Source organism: Mytilus edulis, chromosome 8 (assembly GCF_963676685.1).
Source record: "Mytilus edulis chromosome 8, xbMytEdul2.2, whole genome shotgun sequence".
In the NCBI taxonomy this organism is placed as follows: domain Eukaryota; kingdom Metazoa; phylum Mollusca; class Bivalvia; order Mytilida; family Mytilidae; genus Mytilus; species Mytilus edulis.
The window spans coordinates 54,684,307-54,702,305 of NC_092351.1; the positions used below are offsets into that span (position 1 = coordinate 54,684,307).

At 33.1% G+C, this 17,999-nt stretch overlaps 2 protein-coding genes across 2 annotated transcripts; both read left to right on the forward strand.

Annotated features, from left to right (window-relative positions):
- Positions 1–5,041: 5,041 nt before the first annotated feature.
- Positions 5,042–8,362, forward strand: LOC139484198 (cerebellin-1-like). The gene is made up of 3 exons (XM_071267931.1): positions 5,042–5,046; positions 6,807–6,964; positions 7,911–8,362. The coding sequence occupies exons 1-3, from the start codon at positions 5,042–5,044 to the stop codon at positions 8,309–8,311; spliced, it is 564 nt and encodes a 187-aa protein (XP_071124032.1). The 3' UTR covers positions 8,312–8,362.
- Positions 8,363–12,300: 3,938 nt separating this feature from the next.
- LOC139485898 (uncharacterized) lies at positions 12,301–17,166 on the forward strand. The gene is made up of 2 exons (XM_071270554.1): positions 12,301–12,399; positions 14,477–17,166. The coding sequence occupies exons 1-2, from the start codon at positions 12,393–12,395 to the stop codon at positions 16,423–16,425; spliced, it is 1,956 nt and encodes a 651-aa protein (XP_071126655.1). The 5' UTR covers positions 12,301–12,392; the 3' UTR covers positions 16,426–17,166.
- The last annotated feature ends 833 nt before the right edge of the window (positions 17,167–17,999 follow it).

The window sequence follows — 17,999 nt, forward strand, 5'->3', positions numbered from 1 at the left end:
ATTCTCAATTTTATTTTATACTATGATGAGTAACAGATTAAGTATACATGTCCCTATAATAAGTTTCTCCTCTAATGACTTTTGCTGAAATTAGCATGATTAGGGGGTAAGGACTTTGAAAATTTGTGAGTGGGGCTAATAATCATGACATACCAGAACACCTACATTGAAGCATATGATTGTCCCAATTTTTTTTCTCTTTGGTCAGCCAGGCCAAAAATACACAGTTTTTATACATCCAACCTCTGAAAAAATCCTGGATCCGCCCATAGTCTTATATAATTGGTTATTTACATTGCCTCATGTATTTGAAATTTATTAAGTGTTTGTACTTTTAAGCCTTATTTTTCCATACATGTAAATGGACATTAATTTATATATTTGATAACCTGAATCAATTATGTTATTAATTCAAATTTAAAAACAAAACTTTGACGATTGATATGGTTGTGATTTTTACTTGTATTGTTAATAGAGAAGATGGTATAAGATCAACAGGGATCAACACCAAAACAAATTTCATTCCATTGTCCAAGAAGTCAAGATCATATAAACACATAAATTCTTTTTGAATATTTACTTTTGGTTTACCATTTGAAACCTGTTTGGTCGAAAGGAAATTAAATATCATTTTTTAAAATTTTATACAGATTAGAACAAAATTTGATAGAATTATATATTTAAAATTTTACTGTTATATAGGTGTTTTTTTTGTTAATCTCAATATTCAACATCAGATGTTGCTATACAAAAAGTGCTCTAACTTAACCCTTTCCTCCATGGACATTTTTTTTTTACTTACTTGATTCGCATAGGATTTTTTCATTAAAAAAAAAATTCATCAGGTTTAAAGTATCAATGAATTGGGAAAACAAATATTTCATCAATAAAATTCCAGTCAAGATATTCTTATGAATTCCTTTTCATATTGGATACAAATTTTGTTAAGTCTGATGCAGACATTTCGAGGTCCAGCGTTTCAACTGAGGTACTACACAGATGTCAAAAGGCGTCATTATGGAGTAAAGGGGGGTGGCGTCAAAAGGTGTCATTATGGAGGAAAGGGTTAAAGGAGTGCAACTACAAAAATAGGATTTGTGGTGATCCTGATGTTGAGGGAATTTTCTCAATTTTAATAATACATGTATATACATATTTATTTATACAAATGTATAACATTCAGTGTCCCTAATTAACTGTGCAATGAATACAATGTATTTAAGGTCATGGCTGTGCCGTCATAAACAGTTGAAGTACAATTATCATACAAAGAATTCAACAAATACTGAATTTGGTGTTATGAGGACAAGTTTTATACTCTGAGCGCTGAGTTATATGACTGATTGCCTAGGTCTGTAATCAGATTTTGAATTTTATGTAGAGTGCATTTAAAAATTGCATTGAAAATTATTGTCTGTATAAGATTTCACTTTATATCAATTTGTGTGCATGCTAAGACTAACAGAATACCACCTGACCACAGATGCAAATGATAGGGGGTGTTGCATCTAGTGTCAAGCCCCCCTCATACTAGAAAAATAATCTAGATATTTATTGACCTGAAACACTTCAAATTATTTTTATTGAAATTGCTCCCCCTGTAACTTTAAATAAATTTTGGGTTTGTAGCTGGTTGTCGTTACTTAATTGATAAATGATCTAGATAAGATTGATCTCAATAAAATATCTGTCTGGGTTGGTTGCACAAAGATTGAATATTTAAATTTGTAGTCTTAATTGTTACAACTTATCAATAAATGTATTTCTTCTTCAATTTTTTGGGAAAATTTATATCATAGTGATAAAACTATAAAGTTACTTTGATTAGTTGAAATTCAATTTTGTTTTAAAAATTGCATTAGCATTAATTAAATATTTAAGGATGTACTTAGGTGAGGTTTTTAAAAATTTGTGTCAGATATTTGGACTGCTTGTTTTTACCCCCTAAAATACAGGGTAAAATATTTTGCCCCAAAACACCCATTTTTCTTTGCATATAAGACTTCAATAGCTCATATATAATTAAAGGTCATTAACCAAATTTTTTAGCAGATTCTAGATTTCTTTCTTTCAATTTGATACCAAAATAATACCAATGCAAATATAAGGCAAAAGGCATAGTCGTGATCATGATAGTCAGAATTTACTGCAATTAAAAAAAAATGCTCCCATTCAAATGCATTGATCGTCCAAAAAAAGGGGGGTTCCAACCCCTGGAACCCCCCCCCCCCCCCCCCCCCTGGATCCATCACTGCTTAAGCTAATAGTATCAATTTTAAATTTATTTTCTATTAATTTCACCTAAATTCATCATTAGGCTACAAATAAGTTTATTTATCTGTATACATGTATCAATTAAAATGATAGACATAGGCTATATGTAGTCACAATTGAAATTAAGGGTTTGGTTGGGGTTTACAAAATAGAGAATAATGGACCAAATTATATAAAACAGGAAAAAGAGGTGCTAAAATATGAAGAAAAGAGAAAAAAGACCTGGAAAAATTAAAAATACACAAAAGATGAAGACCCCTCATCCTGACCTTTATTAAATGACTTTGTATTTTATTCTAAAAACTTTCATGTTGTAGTTATGTAGTTATTGTTGCTACTGTTGTTTTTTGTTTAGAGCTTGAGATAATAAATATTACACAAGTATCATTTAGTTACGTTTTTTCGTTCTAGTGCAAAAAGTTTTGCATTTTCATGTTTCAATTATTGAAAAAAAGATGTGAGCTTTTGTTATCACTTGGCAACAGCTGTCTGTTGTGAATGTGTTGTCTTGAGAAAATTTCCCTATGCAACTGATAGCTGAGGCAGATTTAGGGGGTGGGGGGGTACCCCCCTTTTTGTGGGAAAAATTTGGTTGATTATATAGAGTATCACTGTAGCATGACTGGAGACGGCCCCTCTTTGGCAGTCAGTGGACCACTTATGAAAATTTCTAAATTTACTACTTGATTGTGCTCATGGGCATTTTGAGGCAGAGAAAATCTTACAGAATCAAAAACGGTCATATTTAAATCTACCTACTTTGTATTTGGACTAAAATAGTAATTTCTCTCCTTTTCGACTTGTGAGTTTGAAAGTCCTTTTGAAATGGTTTCGCATCTCATTTACATGTAAAGGTGTTATTGTCTTTTCAATTTTAACTAGCAAGACCAAAACGGTCACTTGAGCTTTATTTCTTATCTCTTGGCGTTGAACGACATTTAGTATGCAAACAAGAAATAACAAAAATATAGAACTCCAAGATATAATTCATACCAGATTAATTAGTCCACACAACTGTCAAAATCAACCATTCGACTTTATCAACAAATCGAAAACAACTAGCTCACATTCCTGACCTAGTACAAAACACTAAAAATCTCTTCTTAGTGTGAAAAGCAGTATATGGCATCAATGGTAATTGAAAAGAGACGCTGGAAAATTAATCAAACGTTGTTAAAGCAACTTAGTTTTAAGGCTCCCTTTTGTCTTGGGACACACGAGATTTTCTGATAGTCTATTCCAATCTAAAAATTGTTCTTACAAAGAATGGCTGTTTGTTTTGGTCATGTTTACTAGACAGGGATGCTCAGAACATAATAAAACCAGGAAGTAAACAGGAGTTAATACCAAGAAATGTAAAAAGAAGTATAAAAGTAAAGTACATTAAAACCAAAAGACTTGGAAATATGCCAATTTGGGGTTAACTCCTATTTATTTCCTGGCTAAATTATTTCCTAACTTTTTTTATGTTAATTCTATCCGACTCGGGGGTAACGTATTCTCAAGTACAGAGGGTCTTGGGTTCGATCCCTGGCCAGTCCAAACCAAAGACCTAAAAGACTTAGCAAGTGAAAATCAGGCTCAGCGTGTTGGTCTTGTATCACATCATAATGTGATATTAGTGTAAACCCTGAATATGCATTTGATTTGACACCGGATTTTAAACAGCCTTCCGTCCGTGCATCATTTCATCAGATTGATGTAAATTGTTACTTTTTATACGCCCGTCAAAATTTTGACGTGACGTATTATGGTATACAAATGTCCGGTGTCCGTCCGTCCGTCCGTCTGTCTGTCTGTCTGTCTGTCTGTCTGTCTGTCTGTCTGTCTGTCTGTCTGTCTGTCTGTCTGTCTGTCTGTCTGTCTGTCCGTCCGTCTGTCCGTCTGTCCGGCGTAAACATGTCGCACCGTAACTTGAGAACGACTTATTCAAATTTCATGAAACTTCATATATTTGTTTCTTATGATGGTCAAATGATCTGTATACTTTTTGGTGAAAATAAGATTTAAACTTTTTGAGTTACGGCACTTTGTAACTAAAACAGGGGTGTGTTTTTTTTCACATGTCGCACCGTATCTCAAAAACTTTTCTTGATTATTGCTTAAAACTTTACACACTTCTTAGTTATATTAATCTTAATATCTGTACACTTTTGGTGATGATTCAAAATTTTATTTTTGAGTTATTGAGTATTTTGTAAAAAAGGGGAGGTTTTTTTTTACATGTCGCGCCGTATCTCAAAAACAATTTATGATTATTGCTTGAAACTGTACACACTTCTTTGTTATACTAATTTAAAGATCTGTATACTTTTTGGTTTGATTCAAAATTTTATTTTAGTGATATTTGTAAAAAAAAACAGGGTGGGAGGGGGGGGGGGGGGGGGGGTGTTTCACATGTCCCGCCGTGTCTCAAAATTAATAAATGGTTATTGCTTATAACTTCCTCAGAAACTGTTTATGATTATTGCATAAAACTTCCACACAAGACGTCGGGCGTATCATGCGCTCATGGCGCAGCTATTTATTTTTGTTCCATGTTTGCCGCCTCCAGCCCACGTCTAATAAATATCTATGCATCTGTTGAAATAATTTTAGGGCAATGTATCAAGTGTTTCTCTATTACATGTACCACGTATAATACTTTATAAGCACGCAAACTGATAATTTTTGTGAAATACAAGTTGAAATCAATCCTGCAATATTATAAATAGCATAGATCTAAAATTTATTAGAATTGGTCCAGATAGCAATTCAACAGATCGAAATGAGGTATGAAAGTTTGTTTAATATTTTATTCATAGACATTTGTCGTTAAGTCAGTTTTCATAAAGCTCAATGTATTTAGTACGTAACTCGGTTACGTAAGGACAGACTGAAAAGTGCGCGTGTGTGTGTGGTGGTGTTGTTGAGTGGGGGATTAAGGGATTGTCTAATAGGGGGTGGGAATTACCTCTTTTGCCATAAAAAGCACTGACGGGAAAAAGATGAAACAATTCAAACGAAAAAATTAGCCTACAAAAAAAACTACGACAGGCACAAAAGCACGGACGGGAAAAAAATGAAACAATTCAAACGAAAAAATAGCCTACAAAAAAAAGTACGGCAGGCATAAACCATCGACAACCACACAACTACAGGCTCCTGACTAAAGTCAGGCACATGCAGAATGCGTCTAGGTTAAATATGTTTCGCTTTGTGAAGGATCAACCCTCTTTTTACCTGGGACAGTGGTGTATAAGCATAAGAATAAACTGTATAAAAAAAGTACTCAAAAGATCGGTACGAGGCACAAACCATGAAGGCCGTACGGTGACCTATAGTTGTTAATGTCTGTGTCGTTTTGGTCTCTTGTGGACAGTTGTCTCATTGGCAATCATACCACATCTTCTTTTTTATATAGCATTAAATCAGCAGACACAAAGCATTAACATAAACTCATCATAGATACCAGGACTAAATTTTGTAAATATACGCCAGACGCGCGTTTCGTCTACAAAAAACTCATCAGTGACGCTCGAATCCAAAAAAGTTAAGAAGGCCAAATAAAGTACGAAGTTGAAGAGCATTGAGGACCTAAATTCCTAAAAGTTTTGCCAAATGCAGTTAAGAGTATTCATAATTACTGAAAGCTAGTTTAAAGCAATTTACAACTGGTGAATATATCATGTTCTCCTTAAGTATCAATCAGTACACATCCAACGGCTTTGGTGTAAAGACGTCATACACACTTTGAGAAAACAATGACCTTGTACAACCCAAATTATAAGAATAGTATCAAGAGAATGTAAGATAATGAGTTCTCATAGCTCTACACATAGCAATTTGTAACTAGTAACTAACAGTGGCGGATCCAGAACTTTTTGTAAAAAGGAGATGGGGGCGTTGACTGACCTATGGGGAATTTTTTTTCAGAAACAGAAATAAATTTATGTTACTAGTACCTATATTCGGGCAATGAAACAATATTTGAGAACAAGTTAATGAACCGATTAGGTTAAAGGGATCGCATCTTAATTTACGAACTTTTTAAACATTAGGATGAGATATCCCGTTTTTTCTGAAAATCAACAGAACAGCCAAACACCAAACCTACATTTGTATCTATGAATGAATTTTGTGAAGGTTTTACTAGTAATTAACGAAATCTTTGACTTTCTAGTTTATTAGCAGTACACAAGTCTCGCTCATTGAAATCTAAAACGCGACTATAAAGTACGGCCATATGGAACACGTTGAGAAATGTATACCCCGTACGAAGGGTCTCAAAGAAACTTCATAAATAAACCCTTTCCAAATGATTTTAAATTATATATATATTTAGTTCTTATGTTATATGCTGCAACACCACTGTGTCGGGTTTATCAGGGTTTAGTGCCCGCACACATGTTTAACCCCGCACCATTCTGTATGTGTCTGTTCATAGTCAGTAATTCAGATGCTGTCATTTTGGGGCCTTATTTTGCTTGCTATGCGGGATATTGTTTTATTTTGGCACAAACACAAACGTTTACGTCGAGCCTCTTTTTCAGTTTATTCCAGGTTATCTTACTGACTTGTGTTATGTCAATCATGGTAACGGGACAGAAATCCTGCTCCAGAAATGCTGATCTCATGAAGAGTATTCAATACCAGCTTAAACTCTTAGAGGACAATGAGGGAAAATGTGATTGTAAAGGAAGAGGTTCAGGTAAAATATGTTTACAATATGCGTCCGATTACAAATCGTTCAGCAGAACGTACGCCATTCATTTATCAGAGAGGACTGCAAGAACTCATTCCGTCGTGCTGTGGAAATTATCAATTCCACTCGAATCCGGTTATACATATCGTGTTGTTGTTATATTGTCAAAGGGTCGTGAAATTAGGACTGGGGCATTTATCGTCATTGTTCTTTTACCTTTATTATTTTCCTTTCCAGAGATGCATATAAATACTTTATTCTAATATGACGTGCTGCTTTCGCTTTGTGAACAAACTCAATACATGCTCTAAATCCAATAAAATTTGTTTGCACATGCGTATATTGACTTCTTCAGAAAAATGAATTTGATCAAATTATCATGCACAGTGCCAGCTGTTTGCTTCTTCACAAACAAAAAAGGGAGGTTCATGGAAGAGCATAGTAAACACAAACGCTTTTACACTTATACTTATCGGACATAGATATAACCTTAATTGTCCTATTCAGAATAGAAATAATTGATGCAAGCTATACTTTATTGTCGTTTTAACATGGGTAGGCATTATATTCGTGTTATTTTAGCCCTCACTATCGCTCGGGCAAAAATAGTCAAGAATATGATGCCTACCCATGTTAAAACGACAATAAAGTATAGCTTGCAGCAATTATTTCTTTAAAAAGATCAATTTATTATCTTTCTGTGGATTTTTTTATCGGCGTAATATATGCTTATGTGCACAAGATTCACTGAATTATGATACAAAATGCAAAATACTATTTATAAAGAATTTTGAAAGATGAACATTCAAATATTTGTTTGCCATTTTAAACCACGAAGAAAGGATAAAAATATAAGCAGATGATTCCATTGTCTCCAATATTTAGAAATTGCATTTAATTTACATATTACTTAAGCTTGTTAAAATATATTGTAAAACTGAATTTATTTCAGGATCAGAAAAAGTGGCGTTTATGGTTAAAAATTCAATTAATTTACACAACATCCCTTCGAAATCTGTTGTAGTTTACAATACAGTTATTACAAATTTAGGCAACGGATACGATAAGTCAACTGGGATATTTACAGCTCCTTCAAATGGTGTCTACATCTTTTCCTGGACAGTTCTTACTCCTCATGGAAAATTCTTCTTTACTTATCTCGCTCTCAACGGGAATCTGATAGCCAGAAACTTCGCAGGAGCACGGAAAGAAGCAGATTCCGCATCAGGAAGTCAAAATGTTGTTATTGAAGTAAAGAAGGACGATAAAATATACGTAACGATCCAAGAGGGATATACCGGACAGTATTTGTTTGGTAATAGTTGGTCAACTTTTAGTGGTTATAAACTATAACAGTTATATATAACATAAACATGATAAAATCAGAGTTGTCAAATATTTATTAAAATTCTTACCAAAATTATGTTTTATAATGATAGTTTACAATGTCAAATGATTCCTTAAAAATGTGACAAACTGAATTAGACTATTTACCGGGTTTGTAATATAATATGAGCATCACGAAGAGTGCCACATATAAAGCAGGATCTGCTTACCCCGGTATTTTGGTGGTATTCTTGTTGCTTAGTCTTTAGTTTTCTATGTTGTGTCTTGTGTTCTATTATTTGTTTGTTTGCCTTTGTTTTTTTAGCCATGGCGTTATTTGTCAGTTTATTTTCGATCTATAAGTTGGAATGTTCCTCTGGTATCTTTTCCCCTCTTCAAAAATCCGTCTATCGAACGTATGACTATGTACTTTCACACTGTAAAAGCAAAATTTTAACACCTGCATTTCTATTCAAATATTTACGGTAATATACATCATTTCCTAAAGGCGAAAAAAGGGTAGTAATGCTTAGAAATCGATAAGAAAAATATATTAAATTTTCTGTTTATTACGAGAAGCTAAAACAGCCTTAAGTCATATACATTTGCTCTGGGTTGTTGAGATTGTATATACAGAATAGTAACTTACGATGGCCGACAGCGACGAACGCTTTAGTGATGCATAAAATGTATATTGCGTTAAGGGAAACGTTGTAGTGATGATGTATGGCATGTCCCCTCTTCAAACTATCCTTATTGTTATTATAATTCTATCGCCACAACAAGAACACTGTCGCAATACTGCTGAAATTGGATTATATCTAAAGGAGATAAAGGTTACCCATTTAGGAGTAATTGCAACAGGTGTTTAATATAAATCAACAGTTCTCTTCCTTAAATGAAGAATTTTTACACATTTTTCCGCAAACAAGATACACCCTCATCAAATGATACATCCATAAACAGTCAAACCTGTTCAAGAGACCACCTGTATAAAGCAAAAACCTGTGTTAAAAGACCACCAATTTTAGATCCCCCTGTAGTACATTTCATATGCATTTAACCTGTATTAAAAGACCACCTGTCTTAAGAGACAACGTTTTGGCTCTACCTTAAGTGGTCTCTTAAAACAGGTTTGATTGCGTTAAGTTTGGTCAGTCTAAATTCTTTATTATTCAAGTTATGACTTGGATACACTGACTATATATCATAGAAGCAAAGGGTCAAAGTCAAGGTTAAGATGATCTAACTTTGGTAAATATGAGTTTTAACGTACAAAGTTTTTACTTGGCAAAATGTTACTCATGTTATTAAATGTATCATAGTGGGTGAAAATCAATAAAAAATCACAGAATACTGCATGTTAATACCAACTGTCACAGATGACGACCGAAAATTGATACAATTATCGTCAGTCCCTTCCCTTTCCCGAATGGTGAGTTTTGAGAGCTCGCGAGTATGTTAGGTATGTGCCTATATCAAGTCAGGAATCTTTTATTCAGCGGTTTTCGTCGGTTGCTGTTTATGAAAATTGCTAGTCATTTATTCTTGCATATATTAATCAGAGCGTTAATTTTCTAGTTAGAATTTCAAATTGGTAGTTCATTTCAATGGAATCTTTAAACTAAGCTTTGCCGACACAACTTATAGTTTAAAGTGCTGTGATAACTGCATAGAATGTTGTTACCATTGTATGTAATGTTCCAATAACTTGATATAATGCGGTGGTTACTTTCGTTTTTTTTATATTGTGTAGTTTTTGTCTTATCCTAAACCGACATTTGGATAGTTATAACCACGATAATTGGGAATCTTTACTTAAATATCATCTTTTTTAATCGACCGTATGATACACAAGATGCATGTAAAAAAAGTTACACTTTTCAGATGACCTTCCCTGCCACTCTTTACATAGTAGTTGCCCGTTACAACCCTTCAAAACATCACTGAGGACAGAATCGTTTGACTCTAATCGTTAGGACACTAGTATTTGTCTCTCAACACAGGAGACACCCAGCATAAACACATTCTACCAATGTTTCTTCCTGTCGTATGGGTCTCAATGAGGTTTGCAAAATTGAACCAATAATATAAAAAAAACACAAATAAGAAATAAAGAATAGTGAGATGTAGTTATGTTAAGAATAAAGACCAATGGGCAATAATATAAAAGAATAAACCAAAATGACATAAAGAATTTAAGAATGAAGAAATGACGGATTCCTATCTAGATTTTCTGTTATATGTTTGTAACTTAATAATTATCAGAACCCAATCTTATTTTAACGCGTCCACTATTGAACTGAATGTTATAAATAAACTCATAGATACCAGGACTTAATTTTGTATATAACAGACTCATACAAAATTACAAAATATACACATCAAGCTCTGTAACAGATCATTGATGGGAGAAAAGAAAAAAAAAAAAAAAAAAAAACAACAGAAAATCAAAATACCCCGTTAGTGAAAAAAACCCCACTAATCATGTGAAGGCCTGTAAAAAAATTTCCTAAAGGTATTTGGCTGGTATCTTGAAGTCCGTTTGGTGATATACCTCTTCAACTATTTTGGTTGTTTTTCACACATGGCTTTTATACATTTAATATTGAACGTTCCGTATGAACGTAAATTTCGCAAAGCGTTTCGAAAGCTTATATTTATAAATAAAGGCAACAGTAGTATATACTTCATAAAACGATAGAGAAAAACAAATGCGAGATACAAACTAAAACTGAAGGAAGCGCATCAAATTTAAGAGACATCAGAAACACAACATTAAAATGTAACACACACAGAAACAAACTTTAACATAACAATGTCCATTTCCTTGACTTGGTACAGGGCATTTTAAGATAAAAATGGTGGGTTGAACCTGGTTTTGTGGCATTTCAAACCTCCTGCTTTAATGGCAATGTTAATTACAACATTAAAATGACAACATTACATGACAGGACTACAATACAAATAAATGGGAGAAAATATAGGAAAGAGAAACAAACGATTAATAGCTAACAACAGGTATTTGGTTAACATTTAATACGCCAGACCCGCGCCACGTCCACACAAGACTAACCAGCGACGTCTAGATAAAAAAAAGTTTGAAAGCCAAAACAAGTACAAAGCTGAAAAGCACTGAGGATCAAAAGTCGTGTAATATTTTTCTGTTTAGATACAAGCATTCAGTACAATAGTATTTAATAATGTCAACATTTGATACCTAGGTTCAACTCTGTTACAATGTCCATGTAATGTAAACGTCCAATTACCAGCCAACTAGCAAATTACTAACGAGTTAACTAGTGATTAATATACTCTTCAAACGCTACATTTAAACCAATTACGTTACATTTCAAGATACTACTGACAAACTAGGATTTTTGAAATTATTTTCTAGCAAGAGAGATTGTGTTAGCCTGCCTTTAGGTTTATATTGTTGTACGTTGCAAAAGGATAGAAGATTCATCGGAATTGTTTTCAGATTTGGGTAGAACAGCGGGAGGAATGATATCATCACAAATTAACAAAATAAGCACGTTAAGACTCGAGACCAGTATGAAAACATGACATTTGATAAACAAACCAATATATTAAGCAAACAATAGACAAGAAAACATTATCAGATAAGCAACACGACGGGTACCACATGTGGAGCAGGATCTGCTTACCCTTCCGGAGCACCTGAGATCACCCAAAGTTTTGGTGGGATTCGTGTTGCTTATTCTTAAGTTTTCTATGTTGTGTCATGTGAACTTTTGTTTTTCTGTTTGTTTTCTTAATTTTTAGCCATGGTGTTGTCAGTTTATTTTCGATTTATGAGTTTGAATGTCCCTCTGTATCTGTTGTCCCTCTTTTATACATACGCCAGAAGGAAATATTATAAAGAAGAACATTTACCACTAATACGTATATCTAAAGAATTCGATGACACATTTCTTATAGATAAAAACGATTTTAATGTAAAAACACATGAAGTAAACACTATCAGGAAGTAAACACTATCAGGAAGTAGAGATATAACATGTCAAAGGTCAATATTTGATAGTTTGATATCATCATTCACTAAAAACGAAGTTCAACTGTAATGAACATCCCCGTGGACAAATAAATGGCAGGTAAAACAATACTAATATAGCTGCTACTGATTTTCAATAGTCATTGTATCATGCTTTCTAAAAATACTTTATTTACGCACAACAAATTATATATATGTATTCGTTTATTAAGAACGCTTATTGAAACAAATTTGAGTACAATTCTTAACTAATAATTTTAGTGTAAATTACAACTATGGATAGTTGATGGACATATACTTGTAATACCGGCTGATTAAATGTAAGTGTAATTTTGTTTTATTTAAACATACCAAAAAGCTAGTTTGTAACAAAAGGAGAGCAGGCTAGAGTGAGGAGATCCCATCCGACGAGAACATAGGTTTCGTGACAGTGTGATGATACACCTATTCTTCAAAAAAACATTCCTGAAGTTCTTTCACTAAGCTTCAAAATAACAGAAGCACTGACAGGTCGAGTTCGACTGCCTGTTATTGTTCGAGTTGTCGTTTATCTCCCATGTTTTGTATCAGTAGATATTTGCCCCGGCAGATATCATTATTATGAATATTCCACTAATGGTGATTACATATTATGGTTGTTTAATATCCTTAAATGCATGAAAATACAAAGAAAAAAAACCCCAATGCAAACGAAAAAACAAAATGAACGTTTAAATGCAAAAATGATCAAAAATGAATCGAGGATACAATTCTCCATTTAATTCAAAGTATACAAAAAGTTTTAGCAAAAGTACTGAGCTTAAATGTAAATTCAAAAAGGGAGAAAAAAAAACCTGAAAATTAAATATTCGAACTTATCAACGACTGGACGAATACATAACTTTTAAAAACTTAGGTAAATGCACTCGTATATTTTATTTTACGTCATACATTTTATTACTGTATAATATTTTAGCACACTTTCTGCTACTTAAATCGTCAGTTGTTTTGAATGTTCGAAATATGGAGCAACATTAATTGTGTCATTCCCGACATTTCAAAGAGATAAATTAAGAAGAAAACAAAGCAAAAACATTATTGGTTTTAATCAATATTTCCTCATAAAATTATTTTCAAAAGGCAGTCTCGGAATTAAACATTCAAAAGTCATATATGGTTGTACTTTGGCACAACATTTTGGAATTTTTGGGTCCTCAATGCTCTTCAACTTTGTACTATTTCGCTATATAACTATTTTGATTTCAGCGTCAATGGTGAGTTTTATGTAGACGAAAACGCGCGTCTGGCGTATTAAATTATAATCCTAGTACCTTTGAAAACTATTATAAGGAAAATGGCTAAAACGACAGTCATATAATATGCATTACTATCCTTTAAAAAACAACATTATATATACACTTGCGTCCTATCGAACAGGAACAATACAAGTTATGCTCTGAGTAGAAGTTATTGACGTGCATGTTCTCAATTTACCTTGCTCCTTATAGCGTATCATTTATCATTTTGATAAATGAAATGGCATTAATTAGGGTCCTCCATTTCTATCTTTATTTTATCTTATTTTCAAGGCAATTCTCTTTCTTTTCGATATATTTTTTGCCTATAAATCTATCTTCGTGTTACGCATCTAATAAAATAAAATAAACATGTTACAAATTACAAGCACCCACTCCGCTTTTGTTGATTCACGTTCACGATGCTTCCCCAAGGAAAGCTCAAAGCCGACAATATCTACAGCCGTAAATTAAAAACAGGAAGTGGTGATTAAACTGTGCAGATCAACCACGTACTGAACTCTGTGAAAAGTTACTTGAAAATACGAAATTGACTGCAATCGAATTGTAAGAACTATACTGAATTTTCTGTAGTTGATGAATCTGATTATTGATGGAAAGACTGATAATTTCTTAATAATTTATTGTTAAGACTTTTCAGATGATTTTAAGATCAAAATGACCGTTTCAGCCTAAAAATAGCTTAACAGTACTAGTCTCGCAGTAAATATACTTGCAATTTTTATTACATTTGTTACCTCTGATCGGCCGGCTGTAATTTTGCTATATGACGGGAGTCGAAAGATATATACCAAAGCGAAATCAAACGTATAAGTTGAAACCAAACAAATGATGCAAGTGTTAGTTCCATAATACATATCAATTGATTAAGTTTCATTTCAGAACAAGCTACACATGATGTATCAACATATCTATATCAATATATGTGTCAGAAAATTGTTGGAACAGAAGGGCATGTAAAAACTGTCAGAATGATGAACTCTATTAGAGATAATTTATCGAGTCAAGACGATTTAACAAAAATAACCAGTGGCAGTTTTGGTGAGGGACTGGAGATTAAAGGAAGTGATATTGACATTATGTATGTGAGTAAATGTGCTGAGGTTCGTGAAAGCTCATACACTCGTTTTAATCCTGCTAAAACGTATTTTACAATGGCGACAGAAGACACACATCCAGGCTTCACCCATTTACGTGTAGTGCAATGCAATGATCCTAGCGTCTTTGAATTATGCGAAATGAATGAAGGTTATCTGTACTTTTCCAGCATGAGATTAAAAGAACGCATATTACACATGCGTACTCCACTCATTCACGGTCCTTGTATGTCAGACACAAATGGAGAATATGATATTGCATATTGCTTACATAGTAAGTTGTGGATAACACAAGCAAAAAAATGGATGACACGATCACAGAACGCATGGCCAGGGTACGATGTTAAACAATCTATTCTAAGACATGGCGTTCTCTTTGTACCAATAGGTGTTAAAGGATCTATTAAAGAAGATTTAGAATGGCGAATATCGTTTTCCGTTGGAGAAAAACTTCTAGTCTTTACATTTACACATGCACAATTACTTTGCTATGCCCTATTGAAAATTCTTCTGAAAGATGTAATAGATATTGACATAGATTGCAAAGATTTACTTTGCTCATATTTTTTAAAAACAATTCTTTTTTGGATTTCGGAGGAAGTTTCAGTAGCAATATGGAGACCTGAAAACTTAATTATAAATTTTATGAGATGTTTTAGGAGACTAATATACTGTGTTGAATATGTAGTCTGTCCCCATTACTTTATTCCTGACAACAACTTATTTGAGAATAAGATAAAAGGAAACGCACAGAAAATTCTCTTAAATAAGCTAAGTGTTTTAAATAGTTATGGTTGGCATTGTATAGCATTTTCAAAACAAATCCCAATCTTCAATAAATTAGCATTTCACATTAGAAAAGAGCCAATTTCTTTATATGTTAATAGTCTTAAACAATTATTATTTTCAAAAATGATTTTTGCGGATATTCAGTCTTCGTCTTGTAACTTTTTGTTGGAAAAAGTTTTACATATAATATTATCTACAAAGAATTCCAAAATAAAACACTTTTACTTGTACTATATTTCAAAGACGTGTTGCTTACATGACACATTACAAGGATGTAAGGATAGTATTGGTAATAAATCTACATATACACAATACAATACCTGTATAAGTTCTTTGCTACGAAACATTCGCCACAATGCTGTAACTGGATGGCTGAAGTTAGCTTCTTTCTTCTATTATACCGAACAGCATATAAAAGCCATTGAACTTCTTAAGTATTCTCTACTAAAATGTTCATCTGAAAAACTTTACCCGTTCATGAATTTGTCGCATATTTATTATGATTTATTCAGTTCGTACTTGTTTCGGCAGATGCCTGTGGTTATTGTGTTTAAATATCTGCTATTAGACCAAGTGGTGTTTCTTGCAAATTCTTTGTTGATACCGGAAGAATTAAGAAAGGTAGTAAAAACTACTCCGTGTATAATACCGCCAGTAGCATTTGCGCATATTCTTCTATTTCTATGTCATTATCATCTAAACAATTCTAGAAAATGCCTTATTTCTCTCAAAGATTTACAATTAACTATAGGAGAAAAGTATTTTATAGCATGTTCCTATCAGGAAGCTATATCATACAACATCATAGGAATAGCTTATCAGTTAGTAGGTGATTTACCATCAGCAAGACAAGCATTTAAACGATCTATAAGATTATACGCAGATCAAGATGAAAATAGTGCGTTTTGGAGATTGTCATCGATAAGCGGACTGTACCAGAGCTAATGTATAATAAACTTAAGAAACTAAATACTTCATTTTTTCTTCATGATTTTAAACTTTAATCATATTTATTTGTTTGATGTGAACTCCAGTATTAAATATTTCATCAATTGGGATTCTTTAATTTGTGTCCTATCATGCGATTTGTTCTGTGTATGCCAATAATGTTATACATACAACAGACCATTTTACTTTGATAACGGACGTAAAGTAGATAATGACATACACATATTATATTTGTTATTCTCGTGGGATTTTGTCTGATGCTTGGTCCGTTTCTGTGTGTGTTAGTTACATTGTAGTGTTGTGTCGTTGTTCTCCTCTTATATTTATGCGTTTCCCTCAGTTTTAGTTTGTTACCCCTATTTTGTTTTTTTGTCCATGGATTTATGAGTTTGAACAGCGGTATACTACTGTTGCCTTTATTTATAAACATAAAATTGAGCAAAACGCATAGCGGGATATGAACACTTTGAACAATATACAGAGATTCACACAATATGTCTTTTCAAGACCTAATTCATTATAGCTAAATTTTAGTCAGCCATAAAACTAGGTTAAATCTATAATTTTTTACAGTAGAAAATGCATGTATCAAGTGAGGACTATGGTGGATACTTTCCGTTACTTTCACGTGTTTGTGTTTTTAATTTTTCTATTAGATAAAGGACTTTCCGTTTTGAATTTTTCTCGGAGTTCTTTATCTTTATAATTTTACTTTCCACCCGGATTTATTTAACAAAATAGAGAGAAAATCATTAAAGAGCGAAGGAAGATACCAGAGGGACATACACTCTCATAGATTGAAAATAAATTAATAACGCCATGGCTAAAAAAGAAAATGACAAACAATAGCACAGAAGACAAAAGATAGAAAACGAAAGACTTAGCAACACGAACCCTACCAAAAAACTAGGGGTGATTTCAGGTTGTCTGGAAAGGTAAGAAGATCCTGCCCCACGTGTGGCACCCGTCGTGTAAAGGGGCCTTTGTTTATCACCAATTAATATAAAGAGAGACAAGGATTTCAAACATTAAACAGAAAAGAAATCATAAGTCTGTCAATAACGCAGATTTCTGCAACAAAGATCATTAAGACAACAGAATATCTGGCGATTTTCCTGACACTAAACAACCCTTCTAATATATGAAAAGTTACAAAAATACAAAATAGGATACATAGAAGAGCTTAAATGGTTCAGGTCAAATTTGTCACAGGGCTTTAGAGCCTTTGTTTGACCAGAAGCGGGATCAAACCCGTTCTAGTAAATTATACTATCCAATTTAAAGTTTTGAAGTGCTTTTCTTGATTCAACTTACTTACGGACACGCATTCAAAACGAATCAGTTAAAATTGAATGATATATAACTAAATGACGAAGTTCATGTATATGCCCAACAGAGTTCTTAAAAAACAAAACACATTGGTAAATGTTCATGTGTCGAAAAATTTGAAACCACAATATTTCGACTCCCGACTTGTGAGCCTTTTTAATTTAGAAAAGAGGCCAAATATACCAAAGGGATATTAAAACGCACTAAAACAAACTAACAAGGACTAAACATGAAAAACGACC